The sequence below is a fragment of the Budorcas taxicolor genome, chromosome 15 (genome assembly GCF_023091745.1).
Source record: "Budorcas taxicolor isolate Tak-1 chromosome 15, Takin1.1, whole genome shotgun sequence".
NCBI lineage: Eukaryota > Metazoa > Chordata > Mammalia > Artiodactyla > Bovidae > Budorcas > Budorcas taxicolor.
The window spans coordinates 21438650-21462200 of NC_068924.1; the positions used below are offsets into that span (position 1 = coordinate 21438650).

At 39.9% G+C, this 23551-nt stretch overlaps 1 protein-coding gene across 3 annotated transcripts in view; it reads left to right on the top strand.

The window, feature by feature from the left end:
• Positions 1-23551, top strand: part of SIK2 (salt inducible kinase 2) — a 133993-nt gene that overhangs the window by 82293 nt on the left and 28149 nt on the right. For all 3 annotated transcript variants that reach the window (XM_052653070.1, XM_052653072.1, XM_052653071.1), the window contains exon 4: positions 8526-8687. In XM_052653070.1, coding sequence (XP_052509030.1) covers positions 8526-8687 — 162 coding nt within the window. The remainder of the gene's footprint in view (positions 1-8525; positions 8688-23551) is intronic.

Below are 23551 nucleotides of genomic sequence, written 5' to 3' on the forward strand. Positions count from 1 at the left end.
TTTGGAAATCCCATGAACAGAAGAGCCTGGCTGGTTACAGCCCATGGGATCACAGAGAATTGGACACAGTTAAGCAACTAACAGTTTTGACTTTTCATTATTCTTTGCGATTGAATTTATTCTGATTCATAATTGAGATGTATATGTGTGCTTTTTGAAGATCTGTACACATATATGGAAACTGGACCTCAAATCATGTTCTTTGTATATATTTATTTTTACAAGTCTTCTTTCTTGATTTTTCTATTAAATATTTCAAAACTGGAAATATAATTTTTTTCTAATGCTTATTTTGTGTCATAACTACTAGACTTATATCAGACACAGCAGAGAGTATGATGTTTTCATACAACAGGATAAAAATTGCTGTGTATAGATGGAAATCAATAGACTAGAATAGATATGGAAATAAAATACTCTTAAAAAGGTTCTATGCAATAAAGTTAGACTTCATCTGAGGAGCAGGTAAGGTAGGACATTCCCACAAAGAACAAATTTGAGGTTTATTACTGAAAAGTCAGGGTAGACAGGGGCCTAAATAACTTGTCCAATGTTACTCAGCAGTGAAAAGTAGAAACAGCATTCATAATCAGGGCTGTCTGATTCCATAACTTTTTCTGCTGTATTGATGTCTTCCTATGTACAAGGAAATCAGAAATTTATTTTACTTAAGTATTTTTCTAAAGATATGACAATTTTTGAAGTCATCTGCTTGTGTCCGTTACTGTCATCAGATATCACAATCTGTTGGCTTCTCTGTGGGGTTTACAAATAACATTAGAAAAGTTTGACCATATTTGCTTTTAATCGTCCCTGAAAACTTAAATGTATAGTCAAAGAAGTTGACTGTAAATAATCTTTAAAACTTTCAGCTCTGTAACTAAAAGCTCATCTTCTCAGAAGACTGTGGTTTGTTTCAGTAGTTACACATAGCTTGAAGAACAGATGCAAACAGTCTAATGTAGGGAAATTGCTGAAAGCACAATTAAATTGCCAGAGTATACCACAAGCAACAATTTCCTTTAATTTTTGACAAACTCCCAATTTGAAATGATTATGTACTTACAGAAACAAACAGAGAAAAGCAAAACATTTTAAAAATCTATAGTTTCATATTCATAAATGTGTCTACATTAAAAGTTTAATGTAGTTTAATAGTATAAATAATATTATAGTCTAGTATTTTAAATTAGGATAACCCTCGTTATCCTAATTCAGTACAGATCATACGACTAATCTATTTTCTGTTCGTGTTTACAAGTGTAAGGTGGTACAAGTATTAACGTGCTAAAAACTGATTTTCGGGTTTTTGTTTAATGGACCTCCCTTTCTTAATTATATTTTATCCAAGAGTGATTGGTTAGAACCAGCACAGACTACATTGACAAAGACCAGAGTCCTAATTTATAGTGAGATGGTTTTATTTTATAGTGATACTTTGTACTGATTAAAGGAAAGGAATGTTAGAGGAAAAGATGAATAAAGATTTGAATATGGGGCTTGAAGATAATGGATCTTCAGAGTATTTTGAAGAGAATAAATGAACCAATTTTGATTACCTTGTTAGAGCTTCAGGATTCATAATGGTCAGATTCCATAAAACACTATCTGTCTTCAGATTTAGTCTTTGTAAATTTGTGGGTTAGGAATGTCTGACCAGGATTTAATCATCTGAGGTCATTTGGTTTTTTGTCTTTTTTTTTTTTAAAGGCTATTTCACCATAGAATATTAAATTGGCATCAACATTTTTACTTTACTCCCAGATTACAGATTGATGAAATTACAAATTAAATCCTTTTAGCATAATATTAAGTATGTAATTGCGTAAAGTATTAATCTTTTCATCTATTACGCAGCTCCAGCTTTAAGGAATACTAATAATTTCTGGGGGAAGAACGTTAACCTTTATGTTAGTCATTCAAAGAGTCTGACACTCCTGAAATTTGAGAAGAGTCACCTGACTGGGTTTCTCCACTTTAATAAGAGCCTTGGAAAGCTGCTCCTTATCCCAGGGGAAAGACAAGGGGTGCCGCGTGGGGTGGTGGTGGTGATGAGGAGGACAACCATGGTGATGGTAGCAGCTAAGATTTACTGAGCAGATATGAGCACAGTCATGCACTGTGCTATGAAATCTAGACTCCTATAAAAGCAAGGTGAAAACTTTCATTAATTATACCATATAAGACTTAAATCTTGAAACCTACTTTTTGGGGCTTTGTGTTCACACGTGTCCAGTTGCTCAGTTGTGTCTGACTCTTTGCAACTCCATGGACTGTAGCCTGCCAGGTTCCTCTGTCCATGGGATGTTCCAGGCAAGAATACTGGTGTGGGTTGCCATTTCCTCCACTAGGGGATTTTCTCCAGCCCAGGGATCAAACCCACATCTGCTGCTCCTGCATTGCAGGCGGATTCTTTACCACTGAACAATCTGGGAAGCCCAATTGGGGCTTTAGCTATACTTAATTCAGGGGTTGGTAGAAGATGATGCTTGAAATTTTGAGGTTGAGTGACTGTAAGATGATAGTTATAGTGACTTAGAAGGTGGTAGTGAAGTTTATAAAAAGAAAAATGAACTCAGTCTTGATAACACCACAGTAGCAGAAAAAAAATCCATGTAGGTCCTCAATTGTGTTAGTTATTGAAAGGTTAAATGTGCTTGCTAGATCTAGTGAAAGTCACTCAGCCATGTCTGACTCTTTGCCACCCCATGGACTGTATAGTCCATGAATTCTCCAGGCCAGAATACTGGAGTGGGTAGCATTTCCCTTCTTCAGGGGATCTTCCCAACACAGGGATCGAACCCAGGTCTCCCACATTGCAGGCAAATTCTTTACCCGCTGAGCCACAAGAGAAGCCCCTTGCTAGATCTAGAGGAAGTTCTAATCAGGGAATGAAATCCCTTAAGGAAGAATTTCCTAACTTTGAATAAATTAAGATTTTATAGACCCCCTTGAAATTGCACATAAAATTTTACATGTGTCTTTGTATGTAAGTATAGTTTTCATTAGATTCTCAATAGAATTTGTGACCAGAAAGTTCCAGGTCAGATGTTACAACATATTGTGACTGAAGTGACTGAAGAAGTGCCCCCGAGACTGGCAATAAATGAGAAGCATGTAAAAGAAAACTAAAATCATCCAGTTAAGAATAAAGCAGACCAGGACTTCCCTGGTAGTCCAGTGGCTAAGACTCCTTGCTCCCAATGCAGGGGTCCCAGGTTTGATCCCTGGTTGGGGAACTAAATCCCACATGCCACAACTAAGAGATCTCATCGCACACCTAAGACTCAGCGCAGCCAAATATATTTTTAAAAAAAAGAAAGAAAGAATGAAGCAGATCAAAGATTATCCCTACAAAGGTAAGAGTTTAGATTAATTCTATGAGGGAAGGAGCACAGGAAAAGAACAGCAAAAGGCCAGAACTATACTATGGTAGTCTTATGTGATTGAAGAGAAAGTAGAGACAATTAGTGAAAGAGATGGAGAAAAACCAGACAAACACAGAATCAACAGGAAGAGATGTTTATTTTGAGAACCAATTAAGTATAAACTAATAATTGAAAGGTCATAAGAGATGAGAACTGAGAAAGTTTCCAGGGACATTAAAGCAGTGTTGATGGAGTGTGAAATAAACCATATCACAGGGAAGAATAGCTTTCCTGGTGGCTCCGATGGTAAAGAATCTGCCTGCAGTGTGGGAGACCAAGATTTGATCCCTGGGTTAGAAAGATGCCCTGGAGAAGGAAATGGCTACCCACTCCAGTGTTCTTGCCTGGAGAATCCCATTGACAGAGGAGCCTTGTGGGCTAGTCCTGGGATCAAAAAGAGTTGAACACAACTTAGTGACTAACACTTTCACTTTCACAAGGAAGAATAAAGGAAGGAAAAAAAGGATAAGTGAAGCAAATAAGGCAAAATGTTGATAACTTTTCAATCTGGAGAATTATACTGTTTTCCCCACTTTCATGTATGTTTGAAACTTCTGTAATAAAAAAAATTAAATTTCAAATGCAAAAATACTCACTGCTGCTGCTGCTACTGCTGCTAAGTCATTTCAGTCGTGTCCGACTCTGTGCGACTCCATAGACAGCAGCCCACCAGGCTCCCCCGTCCCTGGGATTCTCCAGGCAAGAACACTGGAGTGGGTTGCCTTTTCCTTCTCCAGTGCATGAAAGTGAAAAGTGAAAGGGAAGTTGCTCAGTCGTGTCTGACTCTTCGCGATCCCATGGACTGAAGCCTACCAGGCTCCTCCGTCCATGGGATTTTCCAGGCAAAGTACTGGAGTGGGGTGCCATTGCCTTCTCCAAACATACTTACTAGGATACATTTATTCCTGTGTTAGCCTTTATCAGGTGCACGCATGCTAAGTCACTTCAGTCGTGTCCAACTCTTTGCGACCCCATGGACTGTAGCCTGCCAGGCTCCTCTGTCCATGGGATTCTCCAAGCAAGAATACTGGAGTGGGTTGCCATGCCCTCCTCTAGGGGATCTTCCTGACCCGGGGATTGAACTTGCATCTCCTGTGGCTTCTGCATTGCAGGCGGATTCCTTACCACTGAGCCACCAGCGAAGCCCAGCCTTTACCACAGTTTATTGTAATTGCCTCTTTACTTGTCTGTACCAGTATTTCTCAAATTGTCAGTATTGAAAGACCAGTGTTTTTTGATTGGCCAATCTGTCACAGACCGTGATGTTTATCAAAATACGATAAAAATCAATCATAAGAGCAAAACTGGGGGGAAGGACATACAAAATATAGGGCTTGTCTGGTGGCTCCAATGGTAAAGAATCTGCCTGCAATGTGGGAGACCAAGATTTGATCCCTGGGTTGGTAAGATGCCCTGGAGAAGGGAATGGCAACCCACTCCAGTATTCTTGCCTGGAGAATCCCGTGGACAGAGGAGCCTGGTGGGCTACAGTCCAAGGAGTCACAAAGAGTCCAACATGACCGAGCGACTAACACTTTCACACGTACAAAATATAGCCTTAAAAAGGCTTGTTGGGACTTCCCTGGCAGTCCAGTAGCTAAGACTCCTCGTTCCCCGCTCAGGGGGCACAGGTTCAGTCTCTGGTCAGGGATCTAGGTCTCACAGGCTGCAGCTAAAGATCCTGCATGCTGCTGCTGCTGAAAGACCGAAGACTGCACGTGCCACAACTAAGGCATAGTGCAGCCAAATACATAAGTCCTTTTAAAGTTTCGTTATTAACACCAAAAAACATAAAATTAACAATCAAGAACAAATGTAAACCTAGGAACGAATTTTTTAGAACTATCCCTTCATCAAAAATACATAGGTAGTTCGTATAGAGAATTCCTATTTCACTTATAAGTTTTTTCTGTAACCGTAATTAAGTATTTTTTTAATCTGAAATGCATGCTTTTTGAATGTTATCTTTAAACCTTGTGCATTAATTTGAGTTGGATTGATAACAGTGCCCCTCATGGGGATGATCATTTGCAGTCCCAGGTTTTTACCTTGGTTATTTTCTGATCTCTGGGGGTTAGTTCTGGGGGTAGTCTGCACTGCAGAAATCATAAAGAGTAGGGAAGAACATAGATATGCTGAAATACTTGCTGGGATTTTTGCTTAAGAAGTGAAAATTCCACCTCTGTAAATGGTGTCTTACTCTCTGGAACATGAATGTTCTCATTTTTCTCACAGTGTTATAGGTTTATTGACATGTGATGACTGTAGCTTCAGACATACCCCTACTTTGTTTTACAGACAATCCCTTCCTGCCAAGCTACAAAGCTTTTTAACACCCTTGGCTATAGTAGTTCCAGTTTGGACTGATCACTTCAAAAACCATCAGTTACTGTCGATTCTATTGTGCGTCCCAGGACTCATTTTGTAGGCAATAGTTTGGGTTATTTTTCTACATATATTTACATGTACTTATTCATATTGCATCTGTTAAGTTTCTCTGTGTTGTCAGAAATCTCAAAAAAAACTTTCCATTGATCCAACATTGACTCAGAATTTTCAACAGGAAAAAATTCTGTTTGGAAAAGTCAGTCATTTGTCTGTGGAAAGATTGTCTCATTTAGTGATTCAGTTTAAGTAGCATTTATCTAGACTCTTAGGAAGGTTATAACTAACTAGTCAAAAGATAATCCCTTACATAAAACATACTGCATTCCCCTTGGAAATTTGCATTTGCCCTTAATTAACCTATGTCCCTGCTCATCCAGAGAAATGAGGCTCCAGTTTACTATTATGAATAGAAAGCACATTGTTCACTTGCCAATGTATTTAGAGTCACTCTGATGATAGTTTGGACATTTTGGCTGAAAAGTCTACAGATTGGTTCTTAAGTGATCCTTTTTCCCCTCTTACAAGTATGAATGGCTACTGTGTGCTCTGTAAAGGCAAAAGGGAGTTGTGACAGACTCATCTCAGTCTGTTAAGAGTACATGTATAAAAATATATAAAAGTTCACTCACATTTAAAGCCTGTAACGTATAGAGTAGAGCACTCCTGCTCCATACTTTCATCGTATTGTTTTTGGAATGTTTCATGATACCATCTGTATTAAGACCTTAGTCAGCTGTGTATTCAGTATTTGACCTCTGCTATTTTGTGCATAGTGCTATAAACAGTGTGGGAAGTACAGAAGAGAATGATATGGGTCTATCTTCAAGAAGCTTAAATGAAGGGATCTTTTATATTTTCTAATGCACAGAGTATTAGAATAAGGGCTGCATGTGTCTGCACGTTAGATGTTTATGCTATACATACAAATAATGAAAGTACGAGCCAGTGTGTTATAAATGAGAAGGAGTCCAGAGGAGAGCGATTATTAAATACTACCTAAGAGATGGCTCAGACGGTAAAGCGTCTGCCTGCAGTGCGGGAGAGCCGGGTTCGATCCCTGGGTCGGGAAGATCCCCTGGAGAAGGAAATGGCAACTCACTCCAGTATGCTTGCCTGGAAAATCTCATGGATGGAGCCTGGTAGGCTACAGTCCATGGGGTCACAAAGAGTCAGACATGACTAAGCGACTTCACTTCACTTTTTCACTTGAGAGATGAGGGACTCTTTCAGGACAAGGTGGCGTTTGAGCAGGGTGTTGAAAGGATATTTAGGACTTTAGCAGGAGTCTAATAAAGAAGTTTGATACAGTTTTTAAAAAATGTTTTTCAAAGGTTCTAGTACCAGAGCAACCATGTACTTACCAATTGTCTGAATTCAGCCAGATCACTTGGTGCCTTGAGTTTCCTCATCTACAAAACGGGAATTAGAGTAATAGTTATCATAGAGGACTTTTAGGAAGATTAAGTGAGATACTATGATATGAACATGCTTGATAAACTGTAAAGTGCTATACAAATGTTAGTAAACTTTATAGTAAATGTTGAGGATGGCATTAGCCAAAAAGATGGAATTAGAAAACCAGTAAAACCACAAAGCCTAGAGCAGAAAATACGTGACGATGACTGTGAATATTAATGCACTCATACAGTTCCTAACTTCAGAAAAAATCTTAAACTGAAAAGCCTTTCAGGTTTGATGTTGACCCCATTTTCCTGAAAAGATCATGTCAGAGGCCTGTCAGATCTTCAGGTGAAACTTGAATAAATTGTAATGTTTAGTTCTATTGAACTCATATAGAATTAATTTTCAAATAAAACACTTTAATAGATATTATAATATTGCACAGAAAGAGCTAATGTATCTTGCAAAGTATACTTGTTTAGAGGACGTGGTTTTGAGAACAAGTCTGCATGTTTTAGGGTAGATCAGCATTGCTCCCCTGAACAAGATAACAAGGTGTGAATTATTTAAGCTACTTCCAGGGACTGTTGTATCTGCTATTACAGATGGTTTGTCCAATAACTTCACAAATGGTTGTTTAAAGGAAGAATATCCCTTGTCTGATGAGAAGTCCAAGAATTTATTTATGTTCTTTGTTTTAAATAAATTTTATTTTTAAAAGATGGTTAGGAAAAGTATTCAAAATTTATTACAAAGAGCAAAGAGAATGTTGAGACTTTAAAACGCATTTTTAAAAAATGGAAGTACAGTTTTTAATTTTTAATTTTTATTGGAGTTTAGTTGATTTACGGTGTTATGTTACTGAAGTCTAGCTGATTTGCAATATTGTTAGTTTCAGGTGTACAACATATTGATTCCATATTTTTATAGATTATACCCCATTTAAAATTATTGTAAAACATTGGCTGTATTTTCCTGTGCTGTACAGTAAATATATCCTTGTTGCTTATTGATTTTGTACATATTAGTTTGTACCTCTTAACCTAAAGAAGCTTTTTGAATTATGCTGTATTATGCCAGTTGCTGTTGTCTGGTCTTGGGTTCTGTCCACTTATCCAGACTCCAGTGAAATGTGATTGGAGTTATTTTTCTCAGGACAAGGAACTTGGAAACTGTTTTACTTCAACCCTAACTCTCATTATTAAAAGAAGTTTTTGAGGGGAAAAAAAAATCCTGATCCTAACAGTGGGTTGTTTTTTTTTTGTTTGGGTGTGTGTGAGTAATTCTAAATTCTTTCTCCTTTTACAGACTACCTTGCTAACCATGGCCGGTTAAATGAGTCTGAGGCCAGGCGCAAATTCTGGCAAATCCTGTCTGCTGTTGATTACTGTCACGGTCGGCAGATTGTGCACCGTGACCTCAAGGCTGAAAATCTCCTGCTGGACAACAACATGAATATCAAGATAGCAGGTAACTGGGACACTGCTGGCTCTGACGCGGTCAGGCATGAGCCGCAGCGCTCGGGGTGCGCAAACAGACCTGCAGGCAGAGGTTCAGGAGTGCTCCCACCTGGGACGTCACCCCCTCTCAGAGTATTTTATCTGTTCCTTAGTCCTGCGTGTAATGAAAAGTAAGGGAAAAAAGAAAAGGGAACTAAGCTCAACACGCAGCGTGGCAGGACTCCGACTGGGCTCTGATCTGCATTCTCAGTCTGGTTTGTGCTCAGTCCCCTCTGTGGTGCTCCGCTGAGAGTGTGAGTGTTTGGAGAGGCCGAGGGGGCTGCAGGAGCAGCGAAGGTTGCGGCGCTTTGCCCTGCTGTCTTCAGTATGACTGGTGGCTGGAGAGAGGTCGCAGACAGAAATAAGACAACGGAGGTGACCGCAGGAGAATGAGAGTGCTGGGGACACAGAAGCATCTTGCCACCTTCTGATACAGTAGGGTTTTGACTTACACCATGGAGAATAAGATTATTTTTGCTAGTTTTTCCTCTTACCCTTTTCACAATTAACAAAGACTTTTATAGTTTATATTCCAAGTTTACTTATTCACATGGTCAAAACTCTCATTCAGTCAGTATTTGTGTGTCAGGTACTGTGCTGTGCTAGGTACTAAGGATACAAATCAAAGAGTCATTTCTTGTGATCTTAAAAGCCTAGTGGGGAAGTAAGAATAATGAAAATACAACATGATACGTGCCCAAAACTGTAATACAGACTGCAATAGAAGTACAGGTGTCAGAACATCAGTCTACCTGAGAAATCAAGAAGCTGCACAGAGAAGGAACTACCTGAATTCAAGCTTGAGAGATGAGTCAGAAGCTTGCCAGGGAGATAAACAGAAGTAGGATATTACAGACAGGCAGGCCAACTGTGTAAATATCACAGGTAAAAGAGAGAGAAAGATTGAGATTGAAATGGTGGGGAATGATTGCTCACTATTAGGTAAATATAAAATCTGTAGGCATGAGGGGGTTGATACAGGAAGAGCAGGTCGGCAACGGTCAGAATATGAAAAGTCTTGAAGACCATGTAAAAGACAGTAGAGTTTATTCTGCAGCTAACCTGTTGGAGCTTTTCGGGTGGGGTGGGGGTGGAGCAGGACTGGATAAGATGACCAGATTTGCGTTTTGGAAGGATGTCTCACTCTGCCACGGAGTGCGGACAGGTGGCAGATGTGGGTGAGGCTGGGCAGGAGACTAAATCAGGAATCTGATGCATTTGTCCAGTTAAGAAAATGTGGGCGTGCACCAGAGAAGCAACAGCAGAGTCTGCAGGTGTGGGAAGTAGAGAGGTTTGTTTCGGTTAGAGTTTGGAAGAGCATCAAGGGCACAAAGCAAAAGTTTAGCAGAGTTACAAGAGGTGGCGATTTGTCCTAGGTTTATTAAAAAGGGACAGACATCCACACGAGAGAAGCTGAGCAAGAAATGGATGACTAACTTGGGTGGGTACCCACTGGACTAAGTTTAGGGACAAAGCAAATGCCTTAATTTGCTGCATCATGGTATAAAATAGAAGCGAGAAGCCTCTGATTCATGCATTTAGCTGGCCTATTTCTATGCCATTTATCATCAGTTTTTGTCTTAGGCATGTAGGGAAGGCAAACAAATTAATTTTACTTACTTTTTTTACTTGTTGTATTTTAATTTTAATAATTCATATTAAATGCCACTGTTATGTATGTTTCGAGGAATAATGGATTTTTCATTCTGTAGTCTTTGATTTTTTTTTTCCTCTAATAGAATTACCTAAATAAGACAGCGTTTTTACATTAATTTGCTACATTCCCATTATATATATAAAGATTTGTATTGATTTGTCTTTTTGTTTTAAAAATGTAGTATTAGTGTTCATGTAATTTAAAAGCAATATTAGTGGTTCTGTAATTTATAATGTATATTCATTTCTCCCACTTTTCGTTTTCTTGTGGCCCTTCCTTTGGTCCCATTCATTTCACTTTTTTTTGCAAACCTTCTGTAGTGCACACCACTGGAATTTTTTGTTTACTTCTCTTTGAAAACATCAGCTGCCCCAAAGTTGTCCTTGTCAGAGAAGGCTCTTGGGTTTTTTTGGGTTTTTTTTGAGGGGGCGGTTCTTTACTCTATAGAAAACAATACCTTTATTAAAGGAGTTCTGGGAGTCATTTCACACAGAGAAAGAAATGTTAGAGGTAGGAGTCATATATTATAGGAATTACAAAGTGCTCTGTCACCAAGACGTCAAAATAGAGCACCAAAGAAACTTGCAAACAGAATATGCAAAATATTCCATTAAGGTTATACCAAGTTTTGCCTGGCTACAATAATGTCTTTGGTAATTCTCACCTGTCGGTAGATAAACTTAGTATTTCTATCATTATGTGAAATCTAGTTATTTGTTTGTTTTTGCTATTTTTATTTTTGAATACTAGAACTTCAAAATCCTCTCCTTTTCATCTGGAAGACAGGTAAAATGTCAGAAACTTACAGTTGTTTTCTCTGGTGAAGCTAGTGTAACAGCTAACGTTTACTGAGCCTTCACTATCTTTAGGCACCCTGCTATGTATTTGTGTCATTTAACCTTCACAGCAACCCTAGGAGCTACGTACCTATTGCCAGTTTTTAGACGAAAAGCTGAAACACAGGAGAGATTAAGTCACTTGCCAAGGTACCTCAGATAATAAGCAGCAGCCCTGGGGTTCAAGCCTGGTCTCTCTGACCACGGTATCAGCGCTTCTTACAGCTCACCAGCTCGGTGTGTCAGTTATTCCTGAGGGAGTGCTCACTGACTGAATTTTGGATTCTCTCATTCCGTATTCATAGATTTAGTGTCCTTGATTCTGTGTCTCACAAGTGGATACACACACATACATGTACATGCAGTTTAGCTAAGCATTCTGATTTCCTCCCTGCCCACATTTTTTTCTCTGTCACCCTCACCACCATTGACCCCAAATTTCAGCAAATGTTTACTAAGCATCTACTATGCTCCTCAGCTAAGTCCTAGAAATTCAGGTGTTTCGAGGCAAAAACAACAGCAGTACAAAAAAGCTCAACTCTGCTCTTACCTCAAGGAGTTAATCTGTTCAGAACCAGACCTTTAAATGAATACAGCACAAAAAGATAATTGTCATACAACCCACGAGGCTAGAAGATTGTGCCTGGAAGAATGAGGAAAGGCATTAGTAAGACTTTATTAAGGAGGGAGGCATTTGTGGTGGGATTGGCAGGGAGAAGGAGAAAGGAAGAGAGTTAGCTGAGGAGGTGAGGTAGGGATGGCAGCTTCAGGCAGAGGCAGGCAGGCCAGAGAACTCAGTGTGAAGGGAAGCTGCAGACAAGAGCTAGTGGAGAGGAAGCGTCAGTGAGGAGTGATAGGAAAAGAGCCTGGACAGGTAGCCATGCGGGATCATGAAGGATTCCACACACCCTCAGATGTGTAGATGTGTTCCTAACACATGTAGGAAAGATGGGGCTCCGTGGAAAAATTACAGAACCTCAGAATAAAATACCAAAAAATTATTCCCTCAAGTTATACATTCTGTGTTTATTCTGATGAACATCTCTTACTAAATGGGCCGAATAAATAAACTGTTTTAGCCATGCTGTATGTTGAAATTGGACTTTGCTGGTGGTGCTAGTGGTAAAGAATCTGCTTGTCAATGCGGGAGACACAGGAGGTGTGGGTTTGATCCCTGGGTTGGAAAGATCCTCTGGTGTGGGAAATGGCAACCCACTCCAGTATTCTTGCCTAGAAAATTCTATAGACGGAGAAGCCTGAGGGGCTACAGTCCATGGGGTCGCAGAGTTGGACATGCCTGAGCACATACTGATGTGCACGTGCACACACACACAGACACACACACAGTGAAGTTAAAGAGAAGTGTAAACCAAAACTAGGTTTAAATTAAAATATTTGCCTCTGTTTATAAGACAGAAAATGGAATAGAAATATCAAACATGGTTTATTTTAATAAATACAGAATCTTGGCTTTCAAATCAGATTCTCTTTTATGCTTCTCTAAAGAGATCAAATTGCCAACATCCACTGGATCATCGAAAAAGCAAGAGAGTTCCAGAAAAACATCTATTGACTATGCCAAAGCCTTTGACTGTGTGGATCACAATAAAATGTGGAAAATTCTTCAAGAGATGGGAATACCAGACCACCTGACCTGCCTCTTGAGAAACCTATATGCAGGTCAGGAAGCAACAGTTAGAACTGGACATGAAACAACAGACTGGTTCCAAATGGGAAAAGGAGTATGTCAAGGCTGTATATTGTCACCCTGCCTATTTAACTTCTATGCAGAGTACATCATGAGGAAACGGTGGGCTGGAAGAAGCACAAGCTGGAATCAAGATTGCCAGGAGAAATATCAATAACCTCAGATATGCAGATGACACCACCCTTATGGCAGAAAGTGAAGAGGAACTAAAAAAGCTCTTGATGAAAGTGAAAGAGGAGAGTGAAAAAGTTGGCTTAAAGCTCAACATTCAGAAAACGAAGATCATGGCATCTGGTCCCATCACTTCATGGGAAATAGATGGGGAAACAGTGGAAACAGTGTCAGGGTTTATTTTGGGGGGCTCTAAAATCACTGCAGATGGTGACTGCAGCCATGAAATTAAAAGACACTTACTCCTTGGAAGAAAAGTTATGACCAACCTAGATAGCATATTGAAAAGCAAAGACATTACTTTGCCAACAAAGGTCCGTCTAGTCAAGGCTATGGTTTTTCCAGGGGTCATGTATGGATGTGAGAGTTGGACTGTGAAGAAAGCTGAGCGCCAAAGAATTGATGCTTTTGAAGTATGGTGTTGGAAAAGACTCTTGAGAGTCCCTTGGACTGCAAGGATATCCAACCAGTCCATTCTGAAGGATATCAGCCCTGGGATTTCTTTGGAAGGAATGATGCTAAAGCTGAAACTCCAGTACTTTCGCCACCTCATGTGAAGAGTTGGCTCAGTGGAAAAGACTCTGATGCTGGGAGGGATTGGGGGCAGGAGGAGAAGGGGACGACAGAGGATGAGATGGCTGGATGGCATCACTGACTCAATGGACGTGAGTCTGAGTGAACTCCCGGAGCTGATGATGGACAGGGAGGCCTGGCTTGCTGTGATTCATGGGGTCGCAAAGAGTCAGACACGACTGAGCGACTGAACTGAACTGAACTGAACGGAACTGAAGGGGTAAAAGACTTCAGGTACTGGTGAGCCCTGGATTCACCCACACCTGTATATACTCATCACCTCAATTATGAGACCTCCAGCCTTCACAGAACACGAGTGTTGAGACATTCAGAATCAGAGGCAGAATGCAAAGAAATTTTGGCTTTCATTAGTTTTAATAATTGCAGTACTGTTTCCTCCATGCTATTTCGGCTATGACTCTTGCAGGCATTAACTTGAGAATAAATTGAGGAAAAACACTTAGTTTTATTTTTCAACTTTCCTAATCTGAAATGCTTACAATGAATACTCAGATAAGAATTAATATGTATGAATTACTCAGAGAAAGTTTTCAAAAAATATCAGCAGTCAGACAAGCCGTCACATAAAGCATGTGGAGTTTGATATCAGACGGTACTGGTGCGAATTCTAGCTGTGCCATTTGTTAGCTGTGTGATCTTGGGCTGATTATTTAACTTCACCGAGCCTGGGTTTCCAAATCTATTAAACAGAGATTAATCTGTTTGTCAGGAACATTGTAAGGATTAGTGATAATGTTAAACACAGGGAGCTTGTAGGTAAGATTATGGGCTCTGAAGCCAGGCTACCTGGGTTTGAACCCTGGCTCTGCACTTTACTAGCTGCATGACCTTGGACATGTTACTTAATCTCTCTGTCCTCAGTTTCTTTATCAGTTAAAAGGGAGTGATGGAAGTTCATATCTCATAGTGGTTATTAGTTAATATTTGCATACTTCTAAGAACAGTGCCTGGTACATAGTTAGTACTAGTTAAGTGTTTGTTAAATAAATTGTTAATTAAAATTCCTGGCAGCATGTAAACAGTAAAAGGTATTTGTATTCAATGTATAATTGATTCCATGTGAAAACAAATCTTAAAAATTGATAGTCATGTACCACCCCCACCATATCTTTTTAATTACCAAGACTTAAAGTCTTATCAATACAAATCCAGAGGTACAAGGAAGGTTTATCATTTATATTCTAAATTGTTTCTGCTTGATGCAAATTAATATATTTTCCTAAGAGGGACCTTCAGTGTAATTAGTTGTGTGTAATAAGCGTGATAAATCTAACCTGTGCGTCACAGGTCTCTTGTCTTTCACCCAAGAGGAATACTTCCCTTCTGAACTGACCTGTAATCTGTAAGTAGCCCATCGTCTCTCCTGATTGCTTCTAGCAATCTTCCTGCTTACTGGAAGAACTGGAGATCCGATTTCTGTATATATAATTCTAGTTTTCTGCCCTGGAACCAAAAGAGGGTGGGATAGGCTGAAACAGGTTCTGTTAGAAAGTCTTTATTAAAAGTCTTCCATTTGTTATCCTCCTGCCCCTAGTATTATGTAAAATGTGCAGAGAGCTTTGCATCAGCAAACAGAGTGAGGCCTTGGCTTTATCCTTCAAGCCTGCTTAGCCCTGGCCACGCGTTAAGCCTGGAACATGGAAGGTGGCTCAAAGGCTTCTGTTTCCTTTTGTCTTATTTCTCCGCTCTTCATTTCCTTCCTCCTCCCCACTCCATTTTGGGCAGAGGAAGAGCATTTAATTCACTTCCCAGCTCACTAAACTCTCTCACTGGACGAATAGACGCCTCACCACGGTCAGCAGGATCACGTTTCATGTCAGCTGTGATGATTGTTCTTGTGTCCTCCTGTCAGGTAGGGAGGGGGTGACTGATGTTTGGAAGTGAACTGTGCAGCTGGCCTTCTCTTGCCGGTGGGCAACAAAATACACGTTGACGTCAGCGACGGCTGATTGGCATTCAGTTTGTGCAGTGGGTCCGGTCTGGCTTCACACTCTACTACCTTTCATTTGTCAGCTTTCATTTCCTCATAATTGTCTTCTTCTCTCCTGTTATAATAACTGCAAAAGACATGTAACTCTTCAGCAAGACTGGATATCTGAATTCTACTGGCAATTTTAGAAACAAGGATAAATTTAACACTAAAGCCATCTGCTTCTCTGTAGGAGGATTTTTAAAATTATAAATTAGACATTATAACACACTATTGGAGATTAAAAGTTGCCTGGGTTGTGTTGATTCCTGGAAATCATTTACTTTTTTCTTAGCTTGAAGACTGGTTTTCAATGTTTTGGTTACTTTTTTTCTTTTTTAAAAAAATGACTTGAAATAGTTTACCTAAGGACTTCTATTAGTCTTTGTCATGTAAATGTTAAATCCTGAAAGTATTTAGTAATTCTGTTTCACAACAATAAACAGTGACAAGCTGTTCAACATCTTCTGTATCTTTTTCACGACCTCTGTTTTATTCTTTAGCATCACTTTGGAGCCTGTTAGGACTACAGACTCTTGAACTCCCCTACCCCAGGCCCTGAATCAGAACCACATTTCAGCAGTTCCCCAGGTGATTTGTATGCATGCTAATATTTGATCTGTTTCACTCTGACAGTATTCACTAATGTGCTTTGTTCCCATCAGACAGTAATCATCAGGATCAGCTTATTTACTCTTTGTTCAGTTCAGTCACTTAGTCGTGTCTGACTCTTTGCGACCCCATGGACTGCAGCACGCCAGGCCTCCCTGTCCATCACCAGCTCCTGGAGCTTATTCAAACTCAGTCCATTGAGTCGGTGATGCCATCCAACCATCTCATCCTCTGTCATCCCCTTCTCCTCCCACCTTCAATCATTCCCAGCATCAGGGTCTTTTCAAATGAGTCAGTTCTTCACATCAGGTAGCCAAAGTATTGGAATTTCAGCTTCAGCATCAGTCTTTCCAGTGAATATTCAGGACTGATTTCCTTTAGGATGGACTGGTTGGATCACCTTGCAGTCCAAGGGACTCTCAAGAGTCTTCTCCAACACCACAGTTCAAAAGCATCAGTTTTTCAGCACTCAGCTTTCTTGATAGTACAACTCTCACATCCATACATGACCACTGGAAAAACCAAAGCTTTGACTAGACGGACCTTTGTTGGCAAAGTAACGTCTCTGCTTTTTAATATGCTGCCTAGGTTGGTCATAACCTTTCTTCCAAGGAGCAAGCGTCTTTGAATTTCATGGCTGCAGTCACCATATGCAGTGATTTTGGAGCCCAGAAAAATAAAGTCTGTCACTGTTTCCACTGTTTCCTCATCTATTTGCCATGAAGTGATGGGACCAGATGTCAGGTTGCTTACTCTTTGTAAGGCCTTGTTATTCCTAAAACATTAGCCCTTTGCTAATGGTGTTTGGGCAATGAAAATTTATGTAACTTAGTGATAACAGTAATAATCGTTGTTTTTTCTTATCAGGAAGATTTGGGTCAATCAATTACTTTAAAAATATAAAACAGAAAACAATTATAGCAGTTCTAATACTGTTTTCAAATATATCCATGGTCTGTTAGTGGTTAGTTAGATAATAAATAATTAGAGGACTCAGTTTGTGAGGCCAAGTTGATTTCTGAGCGAACTAGTCAACAGTAATTAATCTGCTCTGTAGTTAGAAACTCTACCTCAAATGCTTTCTTTATTGACCTTTATGTGACATGAAAATCAAGTGAGAAAATATGGATATAGCAGGAAATCCCAAAGCTAACGTCACAGTAAAACCTTGGAGTATATACCTCAGAGTATAAGATGCCATAACTCATCTTCATATGAAAAGGGCAAGATGTGTCTATTTTAACATGTCATGCATTCTTAAAATAAATATGGATTTCTAAAATGAATGTAGGTGTATATTTGAGATTTGCTTTGTAAACATCCTAATTATTCCCATTCATTTGTTATGGATGCCTTTAACAAAGCATTCAATATTGTAGAGACGAGAAAGCCCTCACTTGTCAAGTTCTGCTAGCAGAAGGATAAATTAGAAAATCTCTTGTCTCTGTACAATGTAAAGAATTTTCCCCAGGTTTTATAATAGCCTTACATCCATTTTTAAGTTGTGTTAAACTTCTCTGAAGAGTGATGGTGATACAGTTAAAAATAAAAAACAAAAAACCCCACCTGGCTTGGAGTTCAAAGGACCTGTATTTGAATACTGGTTAAGCCACTTGTAGATAGTTTGGGCAACTCAATTAACCACTTTCAGCTTCAGTTTCCCCCTTTGTAAGGTAAGGGCATTCATGATTGAGATAATATATACAAAAATACCAAGTATGTAATGCCTAGTCCAAAGTAGGCAAGATGTAAATGATTTTTGGATTTGATTATAACTCATATGCCATGTTGAAAGACTAGTTGTCATTTTGCTTCAAAAACGTATGCTTTCATATCTTAAAATTTTGAAGCTAAGAGTTCTTTGAGAAAGATTTGTCTTTTCCCTACTATGCTCAGGAAATGTTGAAAATCTTGATTGATCTGACAAGTTCAAGGTATGTTATGAGTGAGAGTTCAAGCAATTACTCCCACACAAATAACAGATTACCTCGAGGAAAAACACTTTATACCTTCAAAATTCTGTCGAGTTGTTTAGTCAATCAAGTATGAATAAAAAGAATATCAAAATAATGCTAGTCTGCACCCTGATTTGGAGTAAGAAGTATCAATATGAACTCATAGGTTAACATTTCTTCTTAATACATATCCATATCAAAAGGAATCAACATAAATATAGGGTGTGGGTGTGTGTACACCTATAAGCATTCATACATATGTTTCTTCTGTTTGATGACAGCCCAGCTGCAGTGAGTACATTGAGGCCTTAGTCTTGGTTCTTGAATACCATTTCTCTGTAAAAGAAACCAGGGCTCCTTGGAAAAGTGGTTGATTCCTGGGATGGGACAGGAAAGTACAAGATGAGCCTGCTACATCTTCTGGTACCAAAAGATAAGGAAATATTTAAAATAAAAAGAAATTTTTAAAAGATGGGGGCATGTCGAAAGGATACAGGAGCCAACCTGAATTATCTCCTAGTGGCCAAAGCTGGAACTATTTAAGCATCAGAAGGTGTCTCAGATGGTAAAGAATCTGCCTGCCATGTGGGAGACCCAGGTTCAATCCCTGGATTGGGAAGATCCCCTGAAGAAGAGAATGGTAATCCACTCCAGTATTCTTGCCTGGAGAATTTCATGGACAGAGGAGCCTGGCAGGCTACAGTCCATGAGGCTGCAAAGAGTTGAACATGACTGAGCTATTAAACTTTCACTTTCTTCTTTCAGTATTGAATTATAATCCAAAGAATAAAATAAATACTTATGATGAACATAATTGACAGTGTTGGAAAAAATAAAGAAATTATCTAACCAATAAATAAAGGGGAAGAAGGGACAACTCTTGAAAAGTTATAATTAATACTGTAGAAAGAACAGGAAACAAAAGCTTCCCATTAGACCACCACAGTGATCATTGCTACAGTCAAGATCTGCCAATGAGTGCTAAAGTAATAGGTGAAAGTTTAAGGAGAAAGGGGTATATATAGTGCCAATGTATCTTCTCTAAAATATTTATTAATTTCAAAGGGAAAAATAATTTTATAATGGAGTAACCCAGCAGATACCACCTTAATCAAGAGATCAAGATTAACACCACCTGTAATTAAGGCATAATACCCACTCGCCCTGATATGAGGCCCTGAGAAGAATACATCACTTCTGTGATGTTCTTCTCTAAAAGTAATCATCTTAATCTAATCGTGAGAAAACACCTGGCAAACCCAGACTGAGAGACAGTCCACAAAATATGTGACCTGCCCTGGTCACAGTCAAGACAGACAAGGAAAGTCTGAGGAGATGTTGCAAATTAGAGAAGACTAAGCCTGGTGGGCTGCAGTCCATGGGCAGAGTCAGACACGACTTAGCAACTAAACAGCAACAAAGAAGTCATGACAACTAAGTGCAATGTGGAATCCTGCATTGAGAAGGGACATTAGTGAAACCACTGGAGAAATCTTAATGAAGTCCATGTTTTAATTAACAGTGTTGCATCGGTATTCTCCTTGGTTTTGATTATTTATAGTTATATGGAATGTTAATACTAGAGGAGCGAGTTGCATGAAGGACAGAGGGAGTTCTTCTTACTTTAGTGTGGCCACTCCTCAGTAAATCTAAATTTATTTCAGAATTAAAAGTTAAATAATATCAAAATGAATCCATCATAACATGGCATACATTCTATGACAGAGAAACAAGAGTCAAAAAAAGTGTCTGAGGAAATAGCAGCCATCTTTGAGGTATTCACTTGCAGATCGGAGCATCAGAGAACACATTAAACTAAAAGGAGGTTTCCTTTCCAGCAGGACAGGGGTTGGGTCTCGGTCTGGTTTAGAGAGGAATGCCCACATTACTGTTCATGCTTTTCAAAAGTCAGGTAATAATGTGGGGTCTTTGATTTTTTGCTATTGTTGGGAGACTATCTTTCTTTGTTTGTAGAATGGTTGACACATGTATGCACTCAGATGTTTGATGAAGGAAAGAATTTGATGTGCTGAAACATTAACCCATTCCATATGAATAAATAACGATAAAAAATCCTGCATAGCTCTGCTGTTTTCATATTTCATCCCTCTTGCTCACCCCTTATTTCACTATCTGCCTTTAAGCAGAAAGCTGCAGACTGTGAACAAAGCAAGTTGTCCAGATTCCAGTAAGAAATAAAAAGACTTTTAAGTGTCTTCCCATTGCCACTTCTTAAACCTGATAATTATTAACTTGTTCAAAAAATAGCTACATATCACTGGGCCAGAGAAGGACATAAAGGTGGTTAACAGTGAATGCTCTGTAGTCAGATTTGGTTCCTCTTGCAAGTCTGCAGCTTAGTATAATTTCTAGCAAGGTCCTTAACATCCTACCCTCACTTCCTCCTAGAATAAGGATACCTCATGGGGTTATTAAGAAGAAATCATCTTAGGAAAGCTTAGATCAGCTTCTGGCACTTTTAAAAGAGATGATGACAATGTATTCATTCAGCAATCCTTCACTGAACGGCTGTCAATGTGCTGAGTCTGGGGTTACAGTCCCCCTTCTGCACTCTCAAGGAGTCTAGTCTGATAAGGAAGACAGAGAAGTAAAACAGAAAGAATTGCTGTTCTTCCCTCGTATTGAGTAGCTTACTCAGCAGCTACTGTTTATTGAGCACCTGCTGTGTTTCGATAGCATACCTAAAGCATTATATATTATCTACTTTAAGTGTACATACCTACATATACTCATCATATACTGCTCATAGTCACTTTGTGGAGCATAGACATCGTCTCTATTTTGCAAGTGAGGAAACCAAGACTGAGAAATCAAGTAATTTGCCCAAGATCACACAGCTAAGCGGAAAACCCAAGATTCACCTGACTCCAAAGCCTTCCTTAACCCATAGATTGCATGATTACAAATAAAATATTTAATCCTTTGACGGGGTTATAGACAACATCTACCTAAATGCTATTATAATAATTCTAATGCGCCTGATAGTGTTGCAGTGCTTCTTTGAATGTGCCTGCAGGCTCAAGTTCCTGTTTTCTTCATACCTACAGGAAACAGAGGTAACATCTGGGTAGTACCCCTCTTCTTCTAAGGTAGCAGGTGGCTTTCTTTGTCCCAGATGGGTACAGCCGAGGTTGAGTCTAGGCCACTAGGCGCCATGGTGCTCTCCTAGTTTTTCTGTCTTCCTGCTAATGAAGCGTCCAGTGAGGGTGCTGAGAGGAGTGGAGTCCCAGCCAAGTCCCTCTTTACAGGAGTCGGGGCAGGATGGGGGGGAAGGGTTTCAGATTGAAGGGATTGAGAATGGCTCTTTGAGACATTAAAATGTTACAGTGCTATTTGGAGAGTATCCTCAACTTACATGTGCTGAAACTCATCCTGTGATTATGGTTTAAAGGACAGCAATTATTGGACCTATTTCAGGATCTCCAAACACACATCCCAGAGCTTCTTGTGCTTCTCCATGTGACTGAAATTAACATATTCCTCTTTAGATATTGTTTGACCATCTTGTCTTTGGCTGGTTTGAGTGTAGTTTTTTAGAAAGTGAGAAACACCTGTCAATATGAACACACGGATTGTGATGGGGTGTAAATTGTTAGGTTTAGAGTGGGGCTGAGAGTCAGTTTGGGAAGCAAAGTGTAGGACTGAACTGCAGGCACGTGATGGAGGGCGGCGTTCTCATTGCCTTGCGTTTCTGGACACCAAGGATGGGCCACACCGCTGTTCCTCCAGGTTTAGACACAGCATCCCTCTCCCTATGTGTACCATCTTTTCTCTTCTGAACCCTTAAGCTTCTCCATGGCTCTTTTTCTTTCTAGTATTTATTTGTTTCCTTGTTTATTTGATTGTGCCAAGTCTCAGTTGAGGCATGTGGAATCTTCTGTCTTCACTGCAGCACACGGAGTCTTTCAGTTGCATCATGTGGAATCCAGTTCTCTGACCAGGGATTGAACCCAGGCCCCATGCACTGGGAGCCTGGAGTCTTAGCCGTTGGACCACCAGGAAAGTCCCTCTCCACACCTTGTTTACCCTTCCAGTGTACTTTCTCAGGACCCATTTCTGTGAAGGGCAGTCATTGGTAATGATGACTTCACTTACAGAGAAGGGAGCTGACACTTCACATCTCCTGTGCTCCAGGAATCAAGAATCTTGCATTCTTAATCTCATTTACTCCTCATAGCATCCTATCTGGGTAGGCAAATTATCCCCATACTTATAGGTACAGAAAGGAAGGTTCAGGGAAGTTAAATAACTTTAATTACTAGACAGCTACTGAAGCCTGCACGGCCAGGAGCTTGTGCTCTGCAGTAAGAGAAAAGTCACCACAGTGAGAAACCCATGCACTGCAACTAGAGAGTAGACCCCCTCCCCGCAACTAGAGAAAGCCCAAGCACAGCATCAGAGATCCAGCCCAGCCCAAAGTAAAAATAAGTAGAGACGTGCGCCATAGTCTCAAGGTGTGAGTAGAGCGTGAGTTTCTGTTAAGTTTCTGTGAGTTGCTGGATCTGCACGTCAACCTGCTGGCTACACGTTTCTCTATTACAGCTGTGGAGCTGGAGGCTCAGGAAGACCGAGCCTGTGTTCCACAGTCAGTCTGGTGCAGGAGACTTGCTCCAGCCCCCTGGAGGCACCTCTGAAAGCTCACCCTCCATGCAGCGCAGACACTGGCCAGAGGAGAGCCAGTTCTCATCACTGAGGCATGTCCCTCAGTCAGGAGTCTGTTGCAGCATGAAGACAGTATGGCTGTAACTTACAAAATAACAGGAGTTTGCTCCTCTGCTGAGAACATGAGGCTGTGTGAGGGCTTAGCACAAGGGCACACGCTTGCATCTACACCAGAGTGCTCACTGCATTTGTCTCCCGTGGCAACTTTCACGTGTATTCAAGGCCTCTGAGTACAGTGCTTCCAGAGTGCATGCTATATATCAAAGCTGCAGATTCGGTATGACTGATATCATAAGGGGAAGACCATTAACTGTTGAGAAGTATAATGCTACCACATTACATAAATGAGTAAATAAGTGATAATGATGATAAGTGGCCTGTGGTCGAGCTGCAGAGCCATCACATGTTAATGAGCTATTCAGATGAGTATCTGTCTATTCAGGATGTGGGAGCCAACACTTCAGAGTTGTTACTTAGGAAACACTGTCCTCAGTTGCCTTAAAAGGTCCTCTTGCTACCTTGGAGTAATGGCTGTGAGAGCAGCCAGTCCCTTGGTTGTGTTTAGGTAAATATCTTAGAGTTTTACTCATTTGTTTGTTTCTTTAGAGACCATATAAGCTCAAGAGCTCTTAATCATGGAGTCATTGAAA